This window comes from Saccostrea cucullata, unplaced genomic scaffold, assembly GCF_032062105.1.
Source record: "Saccostrea cucullata isolate Sc308-1 unplaced genomic scaffold, CSIRO_AGI_Scuc_v1 ctg969, whole genome shotgun sequence".
Classification (NCBI taxonomy): Eukaryota; Metazoa; Mollusca; class Bivalvia; order Ostreida; family Ostreidae; genus Saccostrea; species Saccostrea cuccullata.
Genome location: NW_026932596.1, coordinates 114957 through 141988, shown reverse-complemented (window position 1 = coordinate 141988; position 27032 = coordinate 114957). Strand labels below are relative to the sequence as shown.

The 27032-nt window shown below is 31.3% G+C and overlaps 2 protein-coding genes across 2 annotated transcripts; both read left to right on the top strand.

Moving 5' to 3' along the window:
• LOC134235556 (multiple epidermal growth factor-like domains protein 10) lies at nucleotides 1-10285 on the top strand. Its single transcript, XM_062717692.1, has 9 exons — nucleotides 1-184; nucleotides 3487-3726; nucleotides 3808-3891; nucleotides 4008-4163; nucleotides 8284-8424; nucleotides 8607-8747; nucleotides 9345-9476; nucleotides 9964-10025; nucleotides 10217-10285. Exons 1-9 carry the CDS (start codon nucleotides 1-3, stop codon nucleotides 10283-10285), a joined length of 1209 nt encoding a protein of 402 aa, XP_062573676.1.
• Nucleotides 10218-26545, top strand: LOC134235541 (receptor-type tyrosine-protein phosphatase alpha-like). The gene is made up of 18 exons (XM_062717686.1): nucleotides 10218-10337; nucleotides 10482-10570; nucleotides 11322-11491; nucleotides 11668-11755; nucleotides 11866-11937; nucleotides 12209-12247; nucleotides 12443-12540; nucleotides 13202-13330; nucleotides 16551-16696; nucleotides 18596-18731; nucleotides 22098-22247; nucleotides 22483-22576; nucleotides 22834-22904; nucleotides 23986-24120; nucleotides 24329-24448; nucleotides 24776-24924; nucleotides 25383-25518; nucleotides 26210-26545. Exons 1-18 carry the CDS (start codon nucleotides 10333-10335, stop codon nucleotides 26279-26281), a joined length of 1899 nt encoding a protein of 632 aa, XP_062573670.1. The 5' UTR covers nucleotides 10218-10332; the 3' UTR covers nucleotides 26282-26545.
• The last annotated feature ends 487 nt before the right edge of the window (nucleotides 26546-27032 follow it).

Here is a 27032-nt window from a genome sequence, read left to right as displayed (position 1 = left end):
ATGAGTAGGATTGGTTCTGAGGCAGCTATGGCTGTAGATGGGAATCCTGCAACTTGTGCGATGACTGATACATTTGGTTCTAGTAGTAGTAAAAGTGATAGGGCTTGGTGGTACGTGGATCTGGGTAATATCTCCAGTGTATACAGCATTAGGATACAGTTTCTGGACATGGGTGAAGTTTATGGCAAGTTTAAGTATTCAATTTAGTAATCATATCGCTAATTTGTTGAATTTTCTAGCATCATCCTGTTTATTCATTTTTTTAAATGTAGTAAAACAGAAAAAAAATGTCTCTATGTTCCACTTTTGACATTTCATTTAAAAGCACTATTTTTTGCTCAAGTATCATTATTTTGATAATATTATATCTAAGAGATTTTTTCCCACCTTACCATTTTTATACAATAACATAAAACAAAATTGCAGAATTATTATTATTTTTTAAAAGTATATTGTATTTACATTCGCTGTGTTTTTCTACTAAGCCTATTATGAAATTGATTTCAATACCATTTTCGTGTGTACTCATGGGTGGAAAGATACACGGAGAAACGCGCGTTAACGTGACGTCACAATGAGGCTACAGCAATGTTAGTAAAAGTATAACGATATTGGACTTCGAGAAATACAAATATTGACTATATTTTTCTGGTGAATTCAAGCATTGAAAATGTAAATATAAAGAATTCTAAGTTAAGTGTGAATAATTATTTTTAAGTTAACCTTTCCATGTGCAGATAACAACACTTTTTAGATAAAATATTGATATTCATTTTGATTTATGGGTGATTAAATTCTAGAACATTTTAAAACAGCATTTAAATCTTGATTTAAGCGTATCATTTTCCTTAATTCTAGAGCCAAGATTTAAAAAAAGAAAAGATACCAAACGGCAGTCTTTCAAGGAAAGAAAAAAACTTATAGATCTTGTGCATTTGTTAACTTATGCGTTATTTGTGTAGTTTTGAAAACTTAAATTTTGAAAAATATTAACATTTTTATAAAATTTCTGATAAATAATGAAATTTTTATTATTGATTTTGAAAAGTACAGGCGTGTTAATTTGTTAAACCATTCTTTACATAATTAAAATCCAATTAATCAATGAATACAACTTCATCCGATGAAAAGTAACAAGCTAAGATATCTATATGTTTCAACCAAGACTTGTAGTGTTCCTCCATAGATCTTGGTACAGTTAACATACGATAAAATATTGGCGATAAATTGTAATGGAAAAAAATATTAAAACTGGTGAATCTTTTTACGCAAATCAAGTTTACATGTAGTTTACACATGCCATTTATTAATAGAAACAGTTCACGCAACTTGAAATTCACTGAATTATCCAATTTCAGTCTATGAAGCAAATTTAATTTTTTTTTATACTATGTGTTTATGAAAAAGGTACGGTTCTAGTTTTATTGTGCTTAGTAGTTTTCTGTTTATAAGAAAATACAACAAAATGCACACAGCATTTTTAGTTTCGCAATTAGCTTTCAAAAATGCATGTAGGAAAATGATTTGCATGATTTCTCTATGAGCAATTCAATGATTCAGATTTAGATTTTTCACATCAGATGCATTTTTTTAAGAATATCAAAGGGCAGGATTTGTACTCTAACCCACCTTTTTCCTTAAAAAGATGTCACTAAATTTTATTCGTAAAAATTAAGCTAAATTCTGCTTCATGCATGGTAATCTTTCAACCAGGCTTTATGGAAAACATGCTGACTTTAACTTATCAATCTTCAACTTCCCTTACTTATGCAACAATTTTCCTTCGTCCCTTGTATACGGGGTACATATCTCTCAGTTGAATAAATACGCAGAAGCATGATCTTTATGTGCACAATATCTGAAAACGAGGTTAACTTTTGAAAAATAAGTTGATGAAACAGGAATATCAGCAGTCTCATTACGCAGCACTGTTAAGGCTTACTAAGAGAAATTAAAAAAAAGTAGAAGTGCAAAATCGGGAATGTTTATTAAAACTGAATTTATTTTTATATAGCTGATATATTATCACAAAACTCAAATACTTATAAAAATAGCATAGTATTACCCACTCTGTATTGTATAAAGTTTGATCCCATCGATGAACATTCACGTAATGAATGCATAGTATGTGTACTGAATGTAGGTCATTAAAAAAAATTCAATATCGCAGGGCATACCCTAGTTGAAATTAAAAATTCAGCTGTTAATTGTTTATGCATACTTATTACTTTTTGGAAAGTGCTGCTGCTTTGAACAAAATTCGCATATTAATAGTTTTAATAGTTCAAATTCAGGTAAATAGGCCCATGTCGAAACATGCCTGACTTTTACCAAATACTTTGTGTACTTATCAAGTCACGCTCTCGTTGAAAGAAAGCAGCAGCACCTTTCAAGTTAAGGAAAGGAAAATGTCCTTTATTTATATTCAAAAAAGGGTTTAGATCTATATAGTGTATGCTCTTGCGAAAGAACGATTTAATGAGGCATCTTGATGTAAAATATACCTAACCTGTACATAAAAACATGACAAAATTAATTAAATACATTCTCTCGAACTTACTGAATAATCCCACTAAACAAAGGATAAGCATTGGTATTAATAGCCTAATAAACATTGATATTAAGGTTCAAAAACCCTCTGCTCACTTATATAAAATGTTGCGTGAACCATAATGATTTTCCAAAAGAAATGTATTTTATAAGTTAAATGCAAACAATTATAACATAGCTTGCGGTATTTAATTTGACAAAAAAGGCAATTCAACTTGGCAAATTTATAAAGGAATAATAGATATTTATGTCATTAAGAGTTATCCCTCTTGTCAGAGTATCAATGAACCTTAATAGTCTATTTAAAACCTATAAATAATATTCTGTTTAATAATAAAACGCAATTTTCATTGTTAAAAAATCCCTCAATCTGCCTCTCACAGCATATGAAATGTCATTGTACGCAAAATGACGTCGTGTTGACAAGTTCATCGCGATCAATGATTTGTTTATTACCAGCTGCATTGGATTTAATCTGTAACTTTTTTAAATGCATTAATACGTTTTGTTGTTGTTTATTATGCTAATACAGTTGAAAGCTGCACATTATTTCATTCTCTGGTATTATGAGGAATACATAAAAGTAATATTTTTGTGTGACGTCACAGTGACGTCACAGTAGACTTTTCCCGTATAAATAAGGCTCAGTCCTCTTTTTATCAGCCTGAACAATGCTGCGTAATAGTTATCATTTTGTAAATGTAAGTTCTATGTTCCTTGTGAGAAAATACAATTTATTATTGAGTCAAATGATGACTGGAGTTTTTGTAAGACCAATATTTACTAACTGAATTGTCAAAAGAGTTTTTATTTATTTCCCGATTATGACAAGGAACACACAGTGTGTGTGACCGATCGTCTGGGGATGCTCACTCCTTATTGCACCTGATCGCTTAATATAAGTTTAATAATTTTCCACACACCATCTTTGTCTAGTCCTGAGGCAAAGGGGAAGATTTGCTGGATTTTCTCTCTATCTCTCAAATTCAACTATAAAAGAGGACGGATTTTTGTGCTACGAAGACGGACCAGAGTTACCTCCCTTAAATTTCACGACCAACTGTTCAGGATATGGCCGATATGTCATCTACTACAATGAAAGGCTTAGTGGAATAAAGTATCCAACAGGATATGAAGCTATGTCTATCTCCCAGTTGTGTGAGGTGATAGTGAGAGGTAATTTTGCAGAGGTCATTTTTTATTTTATTTTATTTCTTCGTTGCTTTCTAATTTAATAAAAAAATATTTCTTTTACAGGATGCTCTTCAGGATGGTATGGGGAAAGTTGTACAATGAATTGTCCTACTAATTGCTTTGGAAAACTATGTGATATTATCAATGGTAAATGTATGAAATGCAAGCCGGGATGGGAGGGAGAAAAGTGTCAATCACGTAAGTTGACTTTACATTTAATTAATTGATGTTCCATACATTAAACTGTACTCGATTTCTAAATGTTTCTCGTCAAATAGCTTGCCTTAACGGATCGTACGGTCAGGAGTGTAACTTTCGATGTTCAGAACATTGCAAAGGTGGAAGGTCATGTGATCACGTGACGGGTAAATGTGTCGAAGGATGTGTTTCGGGATGGACAGGATTGATGTGTAATAAAGGTGAGGTAGAATATGTAAATTAAATCTCTTTTTAAGAATGTACGCAGCATAACTTGCTTAGTTGTATTTTTTCCTGGATATAAGGAGTATTACATGTATAATATTTGAAGTGTGTGCTTCTTTCTAATGCTCTTGTTCACTTCTCCCAAACAAGTTTGAGTAAGGAAAAAAAATAAATAGAATCTATAGATTAATGCTAATAAAATATTCAATATTTGCAATGTTTTATTATCCAAATTAATAATCGTCAATGAAAAAAGTATATCTTGAGAAAGAGTACTTAATCGTAAATGACACACAGTAAGAGCGAATTCTATTAAGTAAAACATTTTCAATGTTTTAATGTTAATGACAACTTACATGTACATGTAAACAAATGCCATTTTATTCTGATGCTAATTAGTTCAATGGAAATTTAACAACCAAGCTCTATGATAAACCTGATGATTTTAACAGTTATTTTTCTGTCGTTACATTTATAACATCCGTTACTTATGCATCAATATACCTTCATCACCTGCATACGGAGTTTATGTATCTCAGTTGATTCGATACGCAAGAGCACTCTCTAAGTATGAACAATTTCTAAAACAATGTAAATTATTGAAATCGAGTTGAATAAACATAAATATCAGCAATCTCGTTCAAAGTCATAATTTCGTAAGTTATATAGTCGATACAATGACCTTGTCAGCAAATACAGTTTATCATTGAGTCTAATGCTGACAAACGTTTTTCAATTTACTAATTGTTAGTCCATCACTTATTAACTAAATTGACCAAGGATTTTTAGCTCTTCTGGTCTTAGACCAGAAGAGCTTATTCGATAGTAATGCATCCGTTGTCAATAAGTAAGAGCGATATATGGTGTCTCAATTGGCCCCTTAAAATGAATATCTTAATTTTACTTTATTTGTAGCTTTAATTTGTACATCTATATATGCAACCTTTATTGGTTATTTCCATTTTGATCAAAATGCTGTTATTTCAGAAATATTACATCATAAAAATAACGTTTTCCCGCCATTTTAGCATATTTTGCATAAAACTGCTTATTTTCAAGCAGTTTTTTTTCCAGAAAATATAGAGCACAGCCTAGAACAAGATTTATATTTTCACCAAAAATGTATCTATCCAATACTAATTAGTGACAAAAAAATTGTGTATGTTCTACACTGCGCTCTATGTTTTCCATAGGAAAAAACATCAAGAAAAAGGCATATTTTTGGCTTTTTTGTTAGATACGCAAGTGAGTTAAGGCTAAATATGGATATTTCTATGCAAATGAGCTGATAAAAAATCATAAGTTGTATATTTTATGTACAGAGAAAGTTCAAAATAATTTTTTTATACATACCAAGTACCCACAGTTTATTAATGCAAGTGCTCATTGTGACGTCATATTATGACGTCATTGTTCTCCCATTCAAGGTAATAAATCATATCAAGAAAATCACTTTGGCGCAAGGGCATGTCCTATATAATTTAAAATGAACAATGTATAATATTAAGGAAAAAATTATAAAAAATAATAAAATTGCTGCACAAATCCTTTGAAATTTCTCAATCGATAAAAAGTTTAGGAAACTTACACTGGACTGTGAATTTATACCCTGTTTAAACTTAAAACTGCACGGATAGTAACTAAATAATTGCAGTGCCAACATTTGTGCAGCAATATCGTATATCCATGGAATATCCTGCGTCTTTTTATATATTGCTTCTTTAAAACAAAATAAGGTATGCCCTTGCGCCGAAGCGATTTTGTTGATATTTCTTATAAACTTGTGTAGTAGAGCTTGATGACGTCATTATATGACGTCATAATGTGTACTGGCTATTGCATGTTGTAGGTGCCTAGAATGTATAAGAAATCAAGTCTTGACATTTTCTATGCAGTAGGTAGAGCAATTATGGAATTTAATTAGATATTTTGCATAGAAACCTCCATATGTAGCCTTAACTCACTTGCGTAGCAAAAATAGCATTATTTCTCATGTTATTTACAGCTAGTGAGTGCATTTAAATGTGAAAAATGTATTGGAAATATTTCTAATATAATCTCTTCTACAAAATAAATATCAATTAAACATATTTGAATGTCATTATAAAATGTTGATTTTTCGGGGGCCAAAATTGGCTCTTATCATATATACTCCTTTCTGTGAAATACTTTTAAAATGCTACTCCTCCTACAGTTTTGGTCTGTTTTCAATATAACTTGGCACACAAGTTGAATTCACTAAAAAAAAAAAATCTTTTTCGGTTTTTTTATTTCAATGAACGGTGTTGCCGTGGTTACTATGAATAGACATTTCTGAAATATACTTTTAAAATGCTACTCCTCCTACATATTTGGTCTGCTTTCAATATAACTGGGTACAAAAGTAGGCTACACTAAGATATATAACTCTTTTTGTAAATTTTTTATTTCGATGAATGGTTTTGCTGTGGTTACTAAAATAGAAATTTCTGTGAAATACTTTTAAAATGCTACTTCTCCTTGATTTTCGTCTGATTTCAATATAAAATTGCACACAAATAGACTACACTAAGATACATCTTTCTGTATATCGGTTTTTAATTCGATGAACGATGTTGCTGTGGTTACTAAAAACAGTTATTTCTGTGAAAAACTTTTAAAATGCTACTCTTACAGTTTTGGTCTGATTTCAATATAATTTGGCACACAAGTAGACTACACAAAGGCACATAATTATGTGTATCAATTTCTTTTATTTTCACGAACGATGTTGCCGTCATATAATTTGATATGCAAGTATTCTACACTTAGATACATTATTATCAATTATGTATTTTTTTATTTTGATGAACAATGTTGCCATGGTAACTAAATTGAGAATTCTGTAAAATTTGATTAAAAGCTTCTTCTACATTCGTCGTGTTATCGTAATCTTGCCAAAAAGAGACCTAATCAAGAATAAGTATTCTCTAATTGTTGCTTTTGTAATGTTTATGTCCCAACTACTACTTTTTTCTTCCTTTTTTGTAAGTTTAAACCAGTAGAGTTACAGTCTCGACAGAGACCTCTGGTTCAATTATTTCCCGATCATGACAAGGAGCACACGGCGGGTGCGACCGTCGGCAGGGGATGCTCACTCTCCACTGCACTTGATTCTACATCTGATGTTTTGGTGGTGCGTGTTTGCTCCTCTCCTGTTTTGTATTGTTTAATGGACTTTGGATCTTGAATACTGTTCGTTATTTCCATATGTTTTATGTACATGTATTATCAAATACATGGTAAAGACACTCTAAAATAGTTTCAATTTTGTTGAATTTATTTGATATCTTGGAATAAAATCACGAATTTTTTTTTTTAACATATTGATTCATTGAACCATCGTATTTACGTGTAACTAACGAAAGCACGTCCCATCTGCTTACTAGCAGACATTGACTCCAACATATTAGAATAATTCCACAGTAACTAATCTAAATCTTTAATTTAAGAATCACATGATTTTTTTAAGTGATACTAATGTAAAAAATGTATTCTGCAAGAAAAGTTCATTTAGATGTTTTAATATAAAAACCATTTATGCATAGAATCATTTTTTTTTCACAGTATGAATTCTCCATAACTGCAACGGTGTGAAAAAACAAATTGCAAAAAATTGCGCGTTAGTGCGTAATAAAACTTTGTTTGCTCATTCCGTTGAAGTTATGTGACAATATATTGCAAGAAAAGATAATGATTCAATGCTTTTATTTACATTAGTTTTGTTAATTCTTTCCTTGACTGGAAGTAAGCTTTACCATTTAAAATCAGTGTATTATTCCTTGGTTAAGGTATAATTAATGGAAGAGTAGTTGAAACATCCTATGTCCAATGCGCGCATGGATTTTGATTTGGCTTACACATTTTATGACGTTGCACTTCCAACGGCATTTAACGTTTACAACGTCAAAGTTAAATACCTACTTAAGCCTTTTGATCCCTTGTCTGTGTTATGTTGTTTTGAATGCCGTAGCTATCCTAACACTTTTTAAGCAAAATATATATTGAATGTAAATATATACATATATAAATATATTATTAACATATAAAATTAAATGTTATGACAAGATTTAGCTGCACCATATTTTTCAAAAACAGCTTGTGACAAGGGACGGTATGGCTTGAATTGTTCTTCCACCTGCAGTGGACATTGCTTATATGACAAACCTTGTAACAAGGAAACTGGGCACTGTGACTCCGGATGTAGTGTTGGATATACTGGGGATTTATGTCAAAATGGTAAGTTTTAACAATAACTTTCATAGAGTGTACAAAATAGAACTGTGATGCTCATGAATTAAAACTTGTATGTGTCGTTTTTTAAAACTCTGAAAAGTTGAACCATGATGTGTAGAAATTATTATGAACTACCGGTATATACCAGAATGCATTTGTCTCTCATTTTTTGCTTACATACACAGAATGTACACCTGGGTGGTTTGGAGAGGGCTGTAAAGAGAGCTGTAGTGGACACTGTGCTGATAAGGCTGTTTGTAATTACCTAAACGGAATTTGTCCTCATGGATGTGCCAACGGGTATACCGGACAAAATTGTACCACACGTAATCTATGGCAACTCTAATAATCAAACTATATTAAGGGTGTTAAGAAAGTCTGTCACATGATAAATATTTTCAAAACTTTCAAAGTAGTGCTAAACTATAGAGGTGAATTTTAAAATCTTTTTTCTTCATAGTTTATATTGCATCGTACAAGCTGCTGAACGTAGGTATAAGAACAACAGATCACTTATTAGAAGAATAGGTTCGCCCTTTAGAAATTTTTCACCGACTTGATAAATTTTGCAAGTATTTGAAGGAATGTTTCGACCTGTGTGCTTTATACGTATCACTCATATATGCGTCATTTCTAATATATTCTGCATAGACAGCATAAGTTTTAACATTTGCCTCCCCTTTATTGATTCAACAAAAGGCAATTAAAACCTTATCAGTAGCAAAAATGAATTCTGTAAACATGAAATATCACGAAATGTGAACATCTTCTCATCGTATTTCTTTTTGAAAATATAAGAAAAATGTGGAATGAAGTCTCTTAACACCCTTTAGAAAACAAATGTTCACTTTTAATTATTTAGAAATATTTACAAATGCTGATTCAATACAGAGAGACATTTTCAATTTTATCCTATATTTTAGCCTGTTCTCTCAAACACTACGGTAAAAATTGTTCCAGTTTATGTTCTTTAAAATGCGCGGGTACATGCAGACATACTGATGGTTTTTGTACATGCAGTCTTGGTTGGATGGATTCTCCTAATTGCAACACAAGTATATTTACATACTTATTTCTGGTACATTTAACACTGTTTTATAATGCAATGTTGTGAATTTCGAAAAATACCTAAACATATTCCTCTAGATTGTCTTTCTAACTTATTTTGCGAAAACACTAGCAGAACAGTTTGTTTCAATACCTTCTGTACAATAATATGTATTTTCCACTTATATTTAAAAAAAAACAGTCATAAAATTAAGTTTTTTTGAACACAGAATCGGAAGCTTTATTTTTTTCATATCTTCTATGGGATAAATATGCTGGTTTTAAAGATATTTCACAAACAGCTTAACATATCTGAAATGATAATAATTGATTGTTGTTATGCAAGTACTGTATTCAGTTGATGACTTATTACATTATGGTTCATTAAAAAAAAATAAAACGAAACATTATAACATTAGAATGCCCTGACAACAAATATGGAGAAGATTGCATTCATTCATGTAGTTCAAATTGTGTGAACGGGACCTGCGATAGATTTAACGGTAGCTGTACTCAGGGATGTAAAGGAACATTCTACGGTGATATTTGTGATCAAGGTGAGTCAAAACACAGGAATTTATCTCTGGTAATTAGCAAAAAAAAAAGATTATTCATGTGCATATGAATTCTTAAGACTACACCACAGAAACTTGGCATATATTTTGCAAATTATTATCGATTTGTAAAATGATTTTCCATTGCATTTCATTCATTAGCATTGTTTCATATCTTTCATATCATTTTCAAGGAGGTGGAACTTTTCGTCTTCAATCTCAAAGTTCGTCTGCTCAACCACTTACAATTGGCGCAGTTTTAGGTGCATTTACCTTTGTGATTATCCTTCTGGCATTGCTTGCTCTATTTATGCGGTAATTTATTTTTTCTCTGGAATCTTCATGGATTTTTCTAAAGAGTAATTCAAAATTTGCAAGACAAAAATGATACAAATTAAATGCAATTTATCTAAAATTTATGATTTTAAAGATGGGACATTCTGTGACCAATTATTATAGATTACGACGAAGAATACACAAGGAAACAAGTAGAGCCTCTGTATCTATACAAATGTCACCTGTAGCATCCCAGAAACAACAAGCGGAAGGTAAAGGTTTAACTTTGTATATATTCATAGAAATACTTTTTTTTCATATGTTTCTTTTTTAAGATAAATGAATAAAACTTCTTTTTAAAAATGTTTTGATTTTGACTTTCCGTCCCTCTAACATTCGGCTTGAAAAAGAATAAAATAGCAAAATCCTTGAAAAAAAAATAAATGTAGGCAAAAAAATCACGGTTCTTGCCCAATAACAATGCGTTTTGCAATTGAAATGTAAGACAAAGGTATTTCCTTTTAACTTTTGATTTATGAATCCCTTAAAATGTTGATTTGGGTGCAAAAGTATGCACACTTTTTACACCAATTAAAAAAAAACCACAAACCGTAACAAAAATACCTTAGTTCACTTGTGCTCAATACTGTGCAAAACTCACCGTGAAATTTTGCTCTAGATTTTTTTTTGAAGATTTATAACCGTAATATGACCTAAATTACATCTTAATGATTATTATTTTTTTTTTTTTTGGGGGGGGGGGGGATACCTAAACTTTAATGTACAGGTTATTTTAGACATCAGGAAATAGCTTTAAGGATTTCAAAAAATTAAATATATCTGAATTTCATAATGAATATACTACGATTTACTATAATGAAAAGTTTGATCTACTGTAGTTAACTACTGTTTACTGTAAAAGTGAATTATAGTTACATGTAAGCACGATACTTTTTATTTAGGAAAGGTTCGTTTTCCTTCAGTGCAAGCTAAATTTATTTATTAAAATTACAATTTTTTTAGCACTTCCGTCAAAGAAAAGAAAAGAACAAAATAATCATCAATTACATAATGTTGAAGAGAAAGCTAAGAGAGGTCCCCCTACAAACAAAACCGTTCTTACAAGAAATCTACAGGCAATCATAGCCAAAATGTCTGCTGCTGAAAACGCTGGATTCAAACACGAATATCATGTATGATACATAAAATAATGCAATATCTAATCATTTAAATTTGGTAAGTTAAATATATCTTTGGTATGTATATGTCATTCAATGAATCAAATGAGTGAATGACATTTTTGAGCATATCTTATGACAGAAATTAAGACACTCTTTGACATGCCTTAACACTTTCTTGAATTTAATAGGAAATTCCTAGAGGAGAATTGTTTCCCTGTGACGAAGCTAAGAAGCCTGAAAATAAACCTAAAAATAGATATACAACAACATTTCCGTGTAAGAATAACATTTAAAACACATTGTGCATCTGTAAAAAAAATTCTGATGTTTTGTTAGTTAAATGTTTATTGAAAGATAAATTAACTTCTTTATATATATATTCATAGATAACCACTCTCGAGCTGTACTGAAAACCAATTCTCCTAATGAAAATGACTACATCAATGCAAATTATATCGAGGGAAGTATCATTAGATTCAATGCTACTTTAAGTTCGATATCAAACTGTTAAAAAAGAAAAAAGAATCATTTTTTAAATGGTTCAATCTAGCAATCCAACATTGTTTTACCACGAAACATTATAACCAATCAATCTTTTCATTTTCCTATTCACAATGCTTTTACCGTATATCTCAATAAATCCTAAAAAGTATCTACTTGAGATGATTTGACTTTAATAACTTTAGACGTTTTAGTTAATTTTGTATATTTATTGATTTCTACGTCCATAGGACACTCAGAGTAATCGAAAGTATATTGCAACTCAAGGTAACTTTATTTCCTTGTGCGATTATATTTGTTTATTCACAATCTAATCTAAATATATTGATAAATCACAAAATAAAAACTAATAAATGTTTTTTTTTTCTAAAATCACAGTTTAAAAACAAAGATTACATTTTGTTCTACTTGTGAGAGATTTTTGTGATGTTGCTATTTCAAATAGACTAATTAATGTTCTAGGCCCAAAACCAAAAACAGTGGTGGACTTTTGGAGAATGATTTGGCAAGAATGTGTGAACACTATTGTCTGTCTGACCAATCTTAAAGAAGGGACAAAGGTTTGCTGATAAATAAAAATGAATGCACAAATATTCACAGTTCATAGTATATACTGCTTTTGTTGAAGTAATCTAGATAACTTCCGGTTCTGTGTGTGAATACAAAACTCTGCCTTATGACTGTCACTTCAATTTTGGTAAAAAAGAAAAATACTTTTCCATGTCATTTATCCGTAACAGTATTTTAAGTGGTTTGATGTTTAAGGTGCTAGTACAAAAACGTTTCGGTGTGCACCTCAAGACAGAGTGTCATTGGCTAACCTATAATTAGATAATGCGTTTTAACAATGAAAACTGTCAATGGAGAATTCATTCAAAAAAGATAAGGAGGAATCTTTTACAAAGAAAAAAAATCATACACGCAATATAGAAATGTAGTCAAAGAAAACAACATGTAAATTTAAGTGATATGTATTTCTCATATCACATCCTTGAAGTAAAGTTTTGGTAACAACTTATCCATCATTTTAAACATAATTGAAAAACAACTATGCATATGTGTAGTAGGAATGATTTTGATTTATGTTTAGCTACAATTTACCTCATAATTTATTTTTACAGCATCAATATACTCTTTGATTCAGAGTCATCGTCATTTTTCCATGGTAGTTTAAGGGAAATGGTTGTAGTTAAGTACATGTATAATATTATTATTTTGTAGATTAAATGTACTCAATATTGGCCAAATCTTAACGACAAAATGCAGCATGGTAATTTTATAATCAGAAATCTTGGAGAAAAGGTATACGCCAATTACACATCAAGACGATTTAAAGTGTACAACAACATGGTAAGAAGGAGTCGTGTATCATGATAGCCAATAACCAATTTAAATTATGAAGTGGGGGCATCAAATATTATTGAGAACATGTCCTTTTTCTTGAGTATCCCTTTCTTATCCCTTGACATTGGAGTTTGACTTTTACTTTGAAATTTCAATCTTCCAAAAAATCAAACATTTGGGGTTTAAGTGTTTTGCAAAACAACTTGTGCTTTTATTCATTGCTGTGCTATATATATTTTTGTGTTAATTCAAAAAATAGTCTCGAAGTATAATCAAATAAAATCCCCCCCCCTAAAAAAAAACAAACAAACAAACAAACACACACACAAAAATACATACAAATGGTTCGATCAAATATAAATGTACTTTGTACAATATTGTGAGCCATATAAGCAGTGTATTTCTGAATTTTCTTTCATCGAGGAACTGATTTTTACTGAAAATGTAGCTAATGCATCCTTATAAACAGGTCTGTGAAACAGTATCATTCCTGGCCAGATCAAAAGTACTACTTTTGCTGTAACACACCATGAACATCTAAAAATAATATCAAAGTTCATTTCGAAATACAAATATTCTGATTATAAGGAACACACACACAAAAGAAGAAATTTGGATGACATTTTATGTTTAAAGCAAGGAGATAAAATAAAAAAAAAGTATGATCTTTCTCGAGCAAAACTAGAATCAAGATACTTATCTGGAATATTTTCAATCTTTGAACAATGTAAGTCCTCCATAAAGATTGTTTATAATATCCGTAGATTTTTAATTGGATTTCATTGTACCTATTATAACGTTGAGAAATGCATCAAGACAAATTTCCACTTTTTCCCCCCAAAATCCGTTATGTTTATATAACTTGTTGCGATGACTTTAGCACAATAAGAATATAAGAAAGCGATTAATTGAATTATCGACATTACGCCGTAAAAGACCGGTCCAAAAATGATATCCACGCGGGCACAGGTCTTATATACTCCATTTGGAAGGGAAGATGCCATTTTACAATAAATGCGCATGCTCATGTTTATTTTTTATTTGATGAAATGTTAATCGATCAGTGTATGCATACATTTTTTTCTCCAAATATTAGCGATTCCAATAAGACAACTATAGATAATAAAACAATGCTTATATTTTATTTGCTTTTAATAAATGATACATATCAGTTCCAAAAGGTGAATTTAACGTTTGTTTAATGCAGTCGTAATTTTAGGCACATGTATGGAAGATCCTAAGGATGCAAAAAGTTAAATTATTGACTTTATTTATTAATTTTTTCTGACTTCTACGTCGGAGCAGCTAGGGGTATCTAAATCTATAAACTCATAGAATTGACCAATATTTAGGATTTTAAGCAGCTAGTCTAGCATATTTTTCAATATTTAATCTTTATTCAGCACTACAAGTGATTGAACCTTGAAAGCACAATAAATACAAGCATTAAACCTCTAAATTGAATGCTTAATTGTATGATTGATTGTTTGATTGACTTATGTTGATTAACATGTCATTTGAGAATAATGAAACTTTCAATTACGAAACATATTGTTAAAATACTTTATAAAATACATGTATGTGTGTTTTGAAAAATGAATCCCTTCTTTATATAGGCTAAATACAGCTGTATGCAACGCGTAAGAGATTAAATAGAAATGTGTTTATTTTAAGTTAAAAAGACCTTACATAACAGTACTACTGTAGATTCCAATATAAACGCGTGAAATGAATTATATCGTGATTTCGCAAGAAGCGCAACACGCGAAATAACATTACCCGCCTTTATTTTTATGATGCTGAAATATATGTAAAATCTCTTGATCAACCATTCATTCGCGATTATTATTCGCGCGATTTGCCGTAAAAGAGCCCATTCGCGATAATAAGTAGTTGCGAAAAATAAGGAATCAACAGTAATTTTTAGGGACTGCATTGAAGAAAATGTCATTATTTTCTGTTTCTTAATTAAACGATATCATAAAAATCTTTTCTTTTTGAGTAACCCCTCTTTAAAAAAAAGAATTGTTACGTCATACTCATTAAGACATCACTCTTAAATATGATTTGATAAAAACATTCAATCAATATTTATTTGGGTCAACATGAATGTTGTTCAATGTCACAAAAAGTGAAATAACATTTCAAAATCAAATTTTCCTGATCTAAGAATGACATTCATGCCAGTATCTAGTTAGCTAAAGTATTTTATTTTCAAACAATCAACCATGGCTAAGAAACACGAAGAGTTTGAAGTGTTTAGACATATTTCTGATACTAAAAGTCTGAATAAAAGTTTTTGATAATGAACTGTCAGATGTATACTACTCTACCTGAAGCCGACTCTTTTCTTTTTTTAAGGACATACGCAACATACATGTACCTTACCTACTGATAATTTTTAAAGATATTCTTAATTTAAGATTATAGTGTCATCAGATGTTCATAGACAAAAAATCAGCCTGCATAACCAGGGGTTTTGAAAGATATTATTTAATGAAAATTTTTGGATAATAAAAGGAAAAATATATAAAAAAAAAAATACTAAACATATATTCAAGATGTTTCTTTTATCCAAAATTGTTATAGAAGTAGTGTACAACACCATATATAGAAGTTAAAATATAACACACAGTTCTTTCAAGATTTGGAACTCTTCAACTCCATGGAAAAGGACAACAAAATTCAAACTACGTTGCGTTTGACCTTAAGACCTTTTTCAATCTCAATGAGAATAATATGAAATATCGTATCTGTTCTGTTCTGGTTGTATATACATGTATTTTTTAGTAATACAAAAAATCCCAGACTTTCCCTTCCACCAAGAGAAAGACAAAAACCTGTTTTGATGAAATTTGAAAATTTGTAATAAACATCTATGAAGGATTTAAAAAAAATAATTTATAATTGAATATCACCAACTGGGAGAAAGAAAAAAATATCACGAATACTTGGATTGTTAGGGGATAAATATTTTCTTTAAATGACATTCATAGTCTTTTTAGTTTTCTTTATGTTCGCTTTTGAATTGCATTTTTAAATATATACATAAAAAAAGCGTTTTTTAAAATCATTTTATCACAGTTATCAATGTATATAAAGCTAGCAAACTGAATTAGATTAAAGGTACCATTTGTATGCAATAACAAAAAGAATGCAATTATGATCCACACAAATGAACCAGCAAAAAGAAAAAAAAAATAACATTTTTATTTCTTGATTAAAGGAACGAAAAGACCGTGAGGTGTTGATGTTTCATTACACAAGATGGCCAGACCATGGGGTTCCTGATCCACTCAATCTTGTTGTGTTCCATCGTCACGTAATGAAAACGTCACCCCAAACTGGAAAATATACATTGGTGCACTGCAGGTTATATTGTGATATCAAATTTACTGAATTCCCGTTCAAATTTAGAACCTCCTCCCCCCCCCCACTCTCTCTCTCTCTCTCTGATTATAAAATTGTTATATTGATATGTTCTTGTGCTCCTTATCCATCGGATGACATAAACATGATATGGTATTTAAATATTAGATCAGGAAAAAATAATGAGCATCTCCTGCCGACCGGTAACACCCGCTATGTGCTTCTTGTTATGATCGGGATATAACGAAAAAAATCGTTGTCAATTCAGTGTATAAATATTGGAGTAACAATAATCAGCATTTTACGCTCTTGCGTGCGTCGAATGAACCGAGATATAAAATTCCGTATGAGGTTATAAATTTCTACAAAATGAAAAGTTTACAGTAGAAAAATGAATCACGTTTATTATAGAGATTGGTTGATACCAAAAACGTTTTTTAAGTAAAATATCGAAATATGAATAAGATGTGTCAGACTCTGCGGTATCCTTTATCTCAACTTCACTGGGAAATATCTTATTGATATAAGAATGGAAATTACCATTGTTATTTGACAATACAGTCGTCGATATTTCTAAGTGTCGAGTTCAAGGCCACATCAAGTGTTTTCTTCTTTTATCACATAGGTTTTGCATTTATTATATTAATTCTTCTAAATATAAATAAAAAAAATAGTCTGCAGGTCGTAATTGGTACCCATTGGAACTCCAATAATATTTTATATATCTTGTTGATATAATTATGTAATTGTGTTAGATATTGTTCTGAAAGGCTTCTTCGGAAAAAATGAAATACTACATGTATACACAATGTTGTTGCATAACTCAAAACCTTTACAATATTCTTAAACAACAAATGATCATGTTTTGTTTTTCTTAAAGATAAAGACATCATACTGAATCATTTATTTATTTTTTTTTTTAATTTTGCAGAATATTATTTACAGCATGAAGAGTATGGTCGATTTTAGAAATATTCTTAAATTTCATTATATGAGGAATTGTATTCTTTGTTTTAAATTTTCCCGAGGTAAATACTACGCGTTGCGAAATCAGATCAAATAAGATTCTTAAAAACCGACGATTTTCAACAAAATGTAGAAAGCAGTGGATAATATTGCTTTTAAATTGAATACTGAAATCCTAGGATTGATTGATTGATTGTATATTGTTTAACGTCCCTCTCGAGAATTTTTCACTCTTATGGAGACGTCACCGTATGCCGGTGAAGGGCTTCAAATCTTGGAAATTCTAGGAAGGTATGTACCCATGTCCTAAATAGCCTTATCCGAACTGTATGCTTTCAACAAAAAATGTATTTAGTTTTTTTTCATACATTTAACGTTTTCCTTACCTATATTTGCGTTTAACACCAGATTAAGCTACGATATAGATTGACATAAAAGGCAACAATTAAATCAAAAAGCTTAAATTTAATATAAAACAGTATTGGACTAGTTTTGCTTGCAAAACCACAATTGTGGCTAGGAGAGAAAAAAACATTTAGTTGAAATAACTATCAGCTATAACTATTTTCCCCTGTCAAACTTGCAGCTTATATTGCTTTAAGAATACTAGTACATGTAGTTACAGTTAAGTGATCATAATAATTTGCAAATATATCCTGTCTCTGGCTTTCGTATGGTTTCAATTGTTTGTCATTTTTTCAAAGCTAAATGGGACCATGACCACATTTTAATGCATTCAATACAAGGGACTCACGGAGGATGACTCACATTCCCAGCCCTTGTATTTCCGAGTCTATATTTTACCCTTTCTCGTGTCGTTGTCTAAATGATTTTTTATAATGATATTGTTCAGCTTTATCATATAAAAAAAAAAATTAAAAATGATAATGAAGTAGTCTTTATACTATTTATTAAAATGAGACATTTCTTTTTCAGTGCTGGGATTGGGAGAACCGGGACATACATTGCTCTAGACGCCCTCTACCGGGAAGGGGAGAGAAATGGTAGAGTAAATGTACCGATGTACGTCAGAACAATGAGAAAAGACAGAATGAACATGATACAAGGGGAAGTAGGTTAAGATTTCTATCTTATTTGATTTTAACACGAACGTCTCTGAAGAATCAGTGATAATTGGCATTTTTCAATTTGTAACCATAATAATTGGTATACATTTATATTTTTTTTTTAATTCCCCCAGTCGTTACTGTTGTTTCTTTCATTTGAATTTTTTTTAGATATGTTGATTGATAAAGTAGTGTACATGTATGCGAAAAAAGGTTTTATAAATAAATAGACTCTTTTATGGATGTTTTTCTTCCTGGATATACAAGAATATGCACAATACTTTCCGCATTATATTTATTCTCGCAAAAGGGAGGAATTATTTTTTTATTGCATAATATGATTAAGTCCCTTGTAAACAAAAAGCTTTTGTAACATAAAAGTATGATTGTTTGTTCTCTTTCACTCAGTAAATGAAATGAAAGAAATATTTCCCTATAGATCACCTATCTGGAGGAGATAAAAAGTGATAAGTTGTAAAAGTTTCCTTACTCTACCCTTCTATTATAATTTTGTTGTATTTCTGGCGAAACCCTTCCTTAATTTAAGAAGAAAAAGTTAAAGGTTAATTATCTTTTCCAATCACCTCACTGTTGGCATGCAAGGTACCTTCCCTATATTTTATGTTCAAACATTTCCTTTTTAGTTAAGATCTTTCAAAAGAAGAATTAAATCATTTGGAATCTCATTTATTTTTAGAAAAGTTTCATATTTCAACTTGTATTAATTTTTAGATATTCTATTCAAGCCTTTACAGCAATGACGAATTAAATTTAATCCTGAGAAAAAAAAATCAATTTTACACTTTTTACTATCGTGTCTACATACGAACGCGGAGTAAAGAAACTACGCCCCTTTTGGTGATATGAAATGTACATGTTTTTCAAAGCGAGGTATAATGCTGGACAAATTGACCGAAGTGTATATTTTCTATACTATAACAATTCATTTTGATTGATGAATGTTACAATCAAAATACCACAGATATTACATCAAGCTAAATGAACATGAGGACCATCTAGTCGCAAGATAAAAACTTGCAAATAATTAAAAGTTTGACAAATCATTATGTCATTGATCTTTTTCCCCATATTGATTTTCTCTCTCCTTGAAAATAAAAACCTTATTTTCTCGCGGAGTATAGTGGCTTTGAGTTTTTTTTAATTTTTATTTCGCCTTCCAAGACGTTGTGCATATTCCCGTTAAATTCATATACAAGCAAATTCTAAGAAATATGTTCCCTCGCTTTCGATGTCTTTGTGGGTGAGATGTCATTTTTTATGACATATTGTGTCAAATACGAACGTCCTCTGTCATTAAAAAAATTATAATTGAAGTTGATTTCTTTTAAAATAATGTCAATCATGAAGGTCAGGGGGTCGGAAGTCATAGCATGCTCGGAAATATCTCTCAAAGGTAATGCATATGTCGAATGTGAAAAACCTATCTCTACTCAATCAAAAACAAGAAGGAAAAAAATATGCATTTCTGAAACACTGATGACCCTGTATGGGAACATAGCGATTGATTGATTGATTGTATATTGTTTAACGTCCCTCTTGAGAATTTTTCACTCATATGGAGACGTCACCGAATGCCGGTGAAGGGCTTCAAATTTAGACCTATACTCGGCACTTAGGGCCATTGAGCAGTGAGGGTTCTTTATCGTGCCAGCGCCTACCGTGACACGGGACCTACGTTTTTAAGGTCATATCCGAAAGACCCGTGACTTTCACTTCTAGTGCCGAGCGCTTGGCGAAGGAACAGTCACTACCTTTGTTTACGTCTTAGGTATGACGCGGCGCCGCGAACGAGAATCGAACCCGGGCCTCCCGATCACGAAGCGAACACTCTACCACTAGGCTACCGTGACCGGTAGGGAACATAGCAAAATATATTTTTTAAGGACAGATGATAAAAACAAATCTTATCTTTGGAGGAGACTTAATATAATGTCACAAATTTGTAAAAGTGGATAATTCTTAGATTTGCTTTCTCCGAAGAATTGGAAAATGAAATAGACTTGGAAAATATCAGTAATATTTCAATAAAATTACAAAAATGGATAGAACACACTCAATAAAGGTTTACAGATGAAAATAAACCTCAGAATATGTTTGCTTGGTGCTAAAAGAGTAATATAAACTTAAGAAAAATATACCAAGCCAGGTGAATTTTATGAGTAAAAGCAAAATGATAAAAATCAGCCCATATTATATAGGGTGATTTATACTATTTTGCTTCTCCTTATAAAATTCACCTGGCTTGGTATATTTTTTCTAATGTGTTTATAAAATTTTTAGCACCAAGGTAACATATTCTGAAATTTGTTTTTCACCAGTAATCCTTTACTGAGTGTGATTTATCAATATTTATTTTTTATTGAAATATTAGTAATATTTTACAAGTCGATTTCATTTTCCAGTTCGTAGGAGAAAAAAATTTAAGACTTATCCACTTTTCTTAACTTGTGACATAATACTAAGTCTCCTCCGAACAAAAAAATTGTTTGTATCATCTGTTCTTAAATGCAAATCAAATACATTGATACCCAAAGTAGGCTTTTCTCACAATAAATACGATTGCGAAATATGAAAGCCCTAGCACCACATATTCAAAAGTTATCGGCAAGGAGGAGCTTCTGAATGTAGGTCAAACGTGTTGGTTTCTAAAGAAAGGTCTTTTCACAAATGTAACATATGTGAAGTATGAAAGCCCTAGCACTAACCTTTGTTTTTAAAAAGTACGTCAAACTCAAAGATCAAAGAGTCAAAGTTCATGGTATCTTAAGAAAAGTCCTCTCAGAAGGATTACATATATGAGGTATAAAAACTCTAGCTATTACCGTTCAAAAAGTGTATTCAAGTTTAAAGTTTTTGCATAAGTGCCGAAATTTCCAATGTTCAAAAGGTCACGTTGTTAGTACATATATTTAGTGAAAGGTTTTTCCACAAAAAATACATATGTGAAATACGAGAGTCCTTGAATCTATTGTTAAAAAGTTATGGTCAAGTAAAAGTTTGAAATTCTTGTGTAAAAGTGGGTCAAACTCCAAGGTCAAGGTTAAATGTTCAAATCGGATGGTGCACAAAGAAAGGTCTTAACACAAAGAATACACCTGGGAAATATGAAATTCATAGGTCAACTCAATCAAAAGTTCTGGGCAACATTAAAGTTTTTGTGATGGACGGACAGACTGACAGACGAATGAGATTTGATTTCCCCTCTTTTTTGCGAAGGCGGGGGAAAGATGCATGTGACTGTAAATTTAAAAAAAAAACTCTATTCTAGGCATATTTTATACACTGTAGATGCATAAGATATTGCACTCGATTCTGAATTTTAAATCTTTTAACTTTTTTTCGTTCATTAGGACCAGTACAAAGTTATATATCTCGCCCTCTGTGAGTCGTTCAGTGGGAGATCCAGATGTTTGACAGCTGAAAAACTTTCTCAAGGTGAAAATTGCTACTCAAGTTGTGGGGAAGCTACAAATTCAAATCCCTTGGCTTCAGAGTTCCAGGTAGAATAGATTTATTTCACTGTAAGAAACACGATGCAAATATTTAATTTCGTAATAAAATTCACAACAATAGATTTAATTCGTCTACAGAAATGATTATTTTAATACATTTGATAATGATACTATTGTCTCATATAATTTAGATGATACATGTATTTGTCCACTTATAATAAAATACAAATATCCATCAAAAATCAAAAATGAATTTCATTGTAGTGAATTTGATTTCTTGTAGAGTCTACAGTCTCTTCAGATAAAATATACAGAGAAAGATTACGAACCTGGACAAACAAACATATCGGCAAACTACACTGAGAGTGTTCTGCCGGGTAATCTTGAATTTTGTGTTCATAAATTTTGAGTTTCATGTATTAAGGTCAAATTCTAATTTTTAGTTGCGACATTTTTTCTAGAAAAAATAATATAATAAGTGACTTGATTTTCTAATTAATATTTAGTCATTAAATGCATCCTCAAATGTCAATAGAAATTACTTGGGAAAAATGGCAGCAAATAACATGTGATTGTTAGTTTTTTCATACAGCTTCTCTCAAATATATTGATCCTTTGTAAACATACATTTCAGTGGAAAAATTCATGTGCTATCTGTCCTATACAAAGGGAAGGAACAACTATTACAACGCTGTTCTACTACAGGTCAGATTCCTTTAACATATCGTGAAATGCTTGCTTCCTTATTGATTTTATTTAAAATTATGTCTTTCACTTTGTTAAAATAACCAAAGGTTCAAAGGTTATTATAAGTTATCATTTCTCAGATAAAGAGGAAAATAATAATGTTTGCTTATGAGGCCAGGAAATTGAAAATATAAATAAAATATATATGTAAGACTCCAAAGTGCGATGGTGACGCCAAAGTCCGATGGTCTCGCCAAACCCCGATGGCCTACGCCAAACCCCGACGGCACGCTGTCTTTACGGACCCCAAAATCCGATGGTTTCGCCAAAGTCCGATGGCCCGTTTCCTATGAGACACGAGACGCTAAAATGCGATGGTCTGACACGCCAAAGTACGATGGTGCGAAGGAACAATCAACGTTTATGACGTCACGATAGTCCGACGTTATGACGTTGTCCTGCATTCAAAATCCATTGATTAAGTATTTGTCCCGCTTACAATTTTACTGATTTTGCTTATTGTTTTCGCTCACCGGAGCTATTAGGGTTAGTCCTTGAACACCATTTCACTGATTGGGTTCGTTCTTGAACACTAATGTGTGCCATAAAATAATCCAAGTGATTTAATGGTTAGTCCTAGTATGCTATTGGACTGATCTGGATTAGTCCTGCACCCATCCAAGATACCTAGCTTAAAGTTGTCACACATTTCTCGACTGATAAGTGTTAGTCTTGCACCTATATCCAAAAGATTAGGGTCAGTCTTCAAATTTGATTTTTATTTGTATTTATTTTGAACAATCGGGCCTAGGCAAGGCGCGGCATCGCATTTTTGCGCAATAGTACTATGACGTCATAAACGTTAATTGATTTCCGCACCATCGGCGTGTCAAACCAATAGGGTTTGGCGCAGACCATCGGACTTTGGCGTGACCATCGGTCTTTGGAGTCCCTTCGCACTTTGGAGTCCTACATATACATTTTTAATTTTTTGTTACATGATACATTCATTTGATTTTCTATATTAAGACTACTCGTTTATCATGTTTTCGTGCTTAATACAGAGAAAAATGAATTAAATAACATCTTAATATTCCAGTCCTTCACAGAGAACGACAGTCTGATCAGCGCCCAGTACCCACTTCCTGACTTCACTGAAGACTTCCTCAGACTCATCAGAGACTTTGATGCCCGTGTTGTGGTTTTCCTTGGTCCTTTGAAGGAAATAAAATCTGTAAGACACCCAAGTATATCATTTAAAGATGCAGAAAGAAACTGTCAGTCGATTTTGATGTAAAGCAAATAGCATAAACAGAAGAAAATTTGTAAATGACAATTATCTTGTCGTGAAAGAATGGTTTCTGTCGTTTACGAATTTTAATAAAAAATTATGAAAGTTTTGTGTAAAATAATAACAAAAAAAATTTTCTTATTTTTTATAGTCTTCCCTTTGGGTTCCAACAAAATCCGAAAATAAAATATTGGGCAGTTTTGTTCTTAATCTTGCAACATCAACCAATTCCGTCAACTTTACAACCAGGAATATTGTTCTGCAACCAAGGGTTTGTTTGATTTATATGTCATTTGAACTGTAAATACTGTGAAATAAGAATTTCTGTTGGGGGGAGGGGGGTGGGTGGGTAATTTTCATTGTTTTCAAAATATATGAAGAGATCCACGAATTAATGCCTCATACCTACCACAAAATGTAAAATGTAACATTGATACAGTAACTACTTTACACCTCTTCATCCACATCCTAATGAAGTAATAGTTTCTCCTTTAACCACAAAAATTGTACCCCACGACTATATATGAATTCACAGTAGTTGTTTCTCTCTTTGTACGAAAGGCCATGTGCTTTATAAAACAAGAGTTTTATATTGTAGGGAAGCAGCGACATAAAAATGAAGGTCATGGAATGTAAGACTTGGAAAGAAGGAAGGTTCCTTACCGACAAAAGAGTTCTGCTTGACGTGGTGAAGGAGGCAAAAGCAGAGAAAGACAAGGAAGAGGGGAAAATATTGGTATTGTCCAGGTATGTGTCTGCTCTGTGTAACGACGGGCGATTGTTTCACATTCGATATCAGTAACAAATTATCAATTAAATAATAAATCGAAGTTTGTTTTTATGCACTTCAAATTTTCAATATGCCAAATCTAACTGCACATGAGATGAATTAATATATATAACATTTATTTAAAAAAAACGTTTAAAGTACACAGGAATTTCGTACAAATAATTAATTAAATTTCAATAATTAAATGCGTTTGATAGTGACGGAGCCAAGCGATGTGGATCATTCCGTATGGTTCATAACGCACTAGAGCAACTATATAATTACAATAACTATAATTTTAATCAGTTTATAGAAATAATCTAATTTTTATTTTGATAGTGATGGCACCACACGTTGCGGACCCTTCTGTTTGGTTTATAACGCTCTAGAATAACTCTATAATTACAATAACAATAATCTTATTATATCTTTACAGTGATGGCGCCACACGGTGTGGAGCATTCTGTGTGGTATATAACGCTCTAGAACAACTCTCAATGGATCAGGAAGCGGACATCTTCACCATCACACGACAACTTCAGATCCGTAGACCGGAGTTTGTTTCTACTTTGGTAAGAAGCTCAGTCTTTTCTGTAACTGAAATAAATGTTGTCTGTAGTAACCATTTAATCAGTTTTGGCAAATTTAATTACGCATGCGCAACAAGTGGTAAGAAGTTTTATCTTTTCAGTTTTTGTAATAGTGTTGTCTGTTGTAACCATTTAATCAGGGTTTTTTTGTAATTTTAATTGCATTTGTGATATTTGCATGAAGATGAAATAATTTAAGTGATTGTTCCATGAAATATTAATTGTATTTCAGTTTTCATGCGAAAAAGTGTATATAAATTTTGCTTATCTTGATATGGTCCGATTTAGACAAATAGTCAGTCCCGAGTAACCGTTTTATTAACATTTCTGGAAGATCCGCTCACATTAAAGTTCAGAAACATTATATCCATGTGAAATCGCTAATATTTTCACCAGAAATTGCATGTATATATACAATGCTATATTTTTTTGATATTCATTAATAACTGAGATCAAGATGTATGTTGGTTGCTTAGGAGTGTTCAAGTATTCTTTGAAAGTGAAATTAAAAAGAATTATTGCATATATTATTTTTAATGCAAAAGCCATCCTGTCATTTCATAGCAATCAGTCTTAAGTTGGTTTTTATTATCATATCAAATGTTTGGTTGCTTTGGACTATCTTAATATGTACTAAGAGAACTGTATTTTCATTTCTTTTTTCATTTTTCAGGAGGAATACCAGCTTTGTTATGACGTCGTTTCTGAATATATGCAGAATGACAGTGTGTATGCAAACTGTTGACCAAAGGGAGGAAACTCTAATAGCTGTGAAAAGTCTAATGTGAAAACTAGCTAATAACAATAATGGACTTTCCCCTTTCACGTACAATAACTGTGCAAATTTTACAAATATTTTCTACATGTATTATGACCATTTCTTTTTCTTTTTCTTTTTTTTTTTTTTGCATTTACAGTCGATCCCCTATAAAGAAGAGTGAAGACTTTTTTTTCTGAGATGAAATTTCATTTATACTACTAGTACTTACATGTATCTTTAGATTGTATCAAAACCTTTTAATTTTTTTTCTATTATTTTTAGGTTATAAATCAAATGATTTTTTTTATAAACAAATTTTGCTTTAATGCTTTTCTAATTCCACAATTTTGTATTTAAGAAAGATTGTTTTATAAGAAAATAGTTAATACTGTAGTGAAATGACAATTTTATTCCTCTGATCTTACAAATTAAATGCACTTGTATATTATATAGATATATTTGATACCCGCTTTTTCTTATTGCATAACTTTATATTTGTTAATTAAAACATAAATATAATGAACTATACATTTTTCATTGATTTGATATCCCCCCTCAAACTTGGAAACAATTTCACTTAAAGCTAATTTTAATTTTATTGTAAAACTCTTTCACGATAAAAACAATTTATTGAAAATCATCTCTTCACTAATCATCTCCTTTTAGCTCACAGAGCCGAAGGCCGAAAGTGGGGCTTTGATTGATGATCGAAGATTTAAGAAGGATTACATAGAAA

Excerpts from the sequence above, each read along its gene's own strand:
- LOC134235556 (XM_062717692.1), top strand. The coding sequence starts at position 1 with ATGAGTAGGATTGGTTCTGAGGCAGCTATGGCTGTAGATGGGAATCCT. Across the intron at positions 3,727-3,807 it reads GTGTGAGGTGATAGTGAGAG|GATGCTCTTCAGGATGGTAT; the intron begins GTAATTTTGCAG and ends TTTCTTTTACAG. Across the intron at positions 9,477-9,963 it reads TTCTCCTAATTGCAACACAA|ATTTAACGGTAGCTGTACTC; the intron begins GTATATTTACAT and ends GACCTGCGATAG.
- LOC134235541 (XM_062717686.1), top strand. Across the intron at positions 11,938-12,208 it reads CATCAATGCAAATTATATCG|AGGACACTCAGAGTAATCGA; the intron begins AGGGAAGTATCA and ends TTCTACGTCCAT. Across the intron at positions 24,449-24,775 it reads ATATTGTTCTGCAACCAAGG|GGAAGCAGCGACATAAAAAT; the intron begins GTTTGTTTGATT and ends TTTATATTGTAG.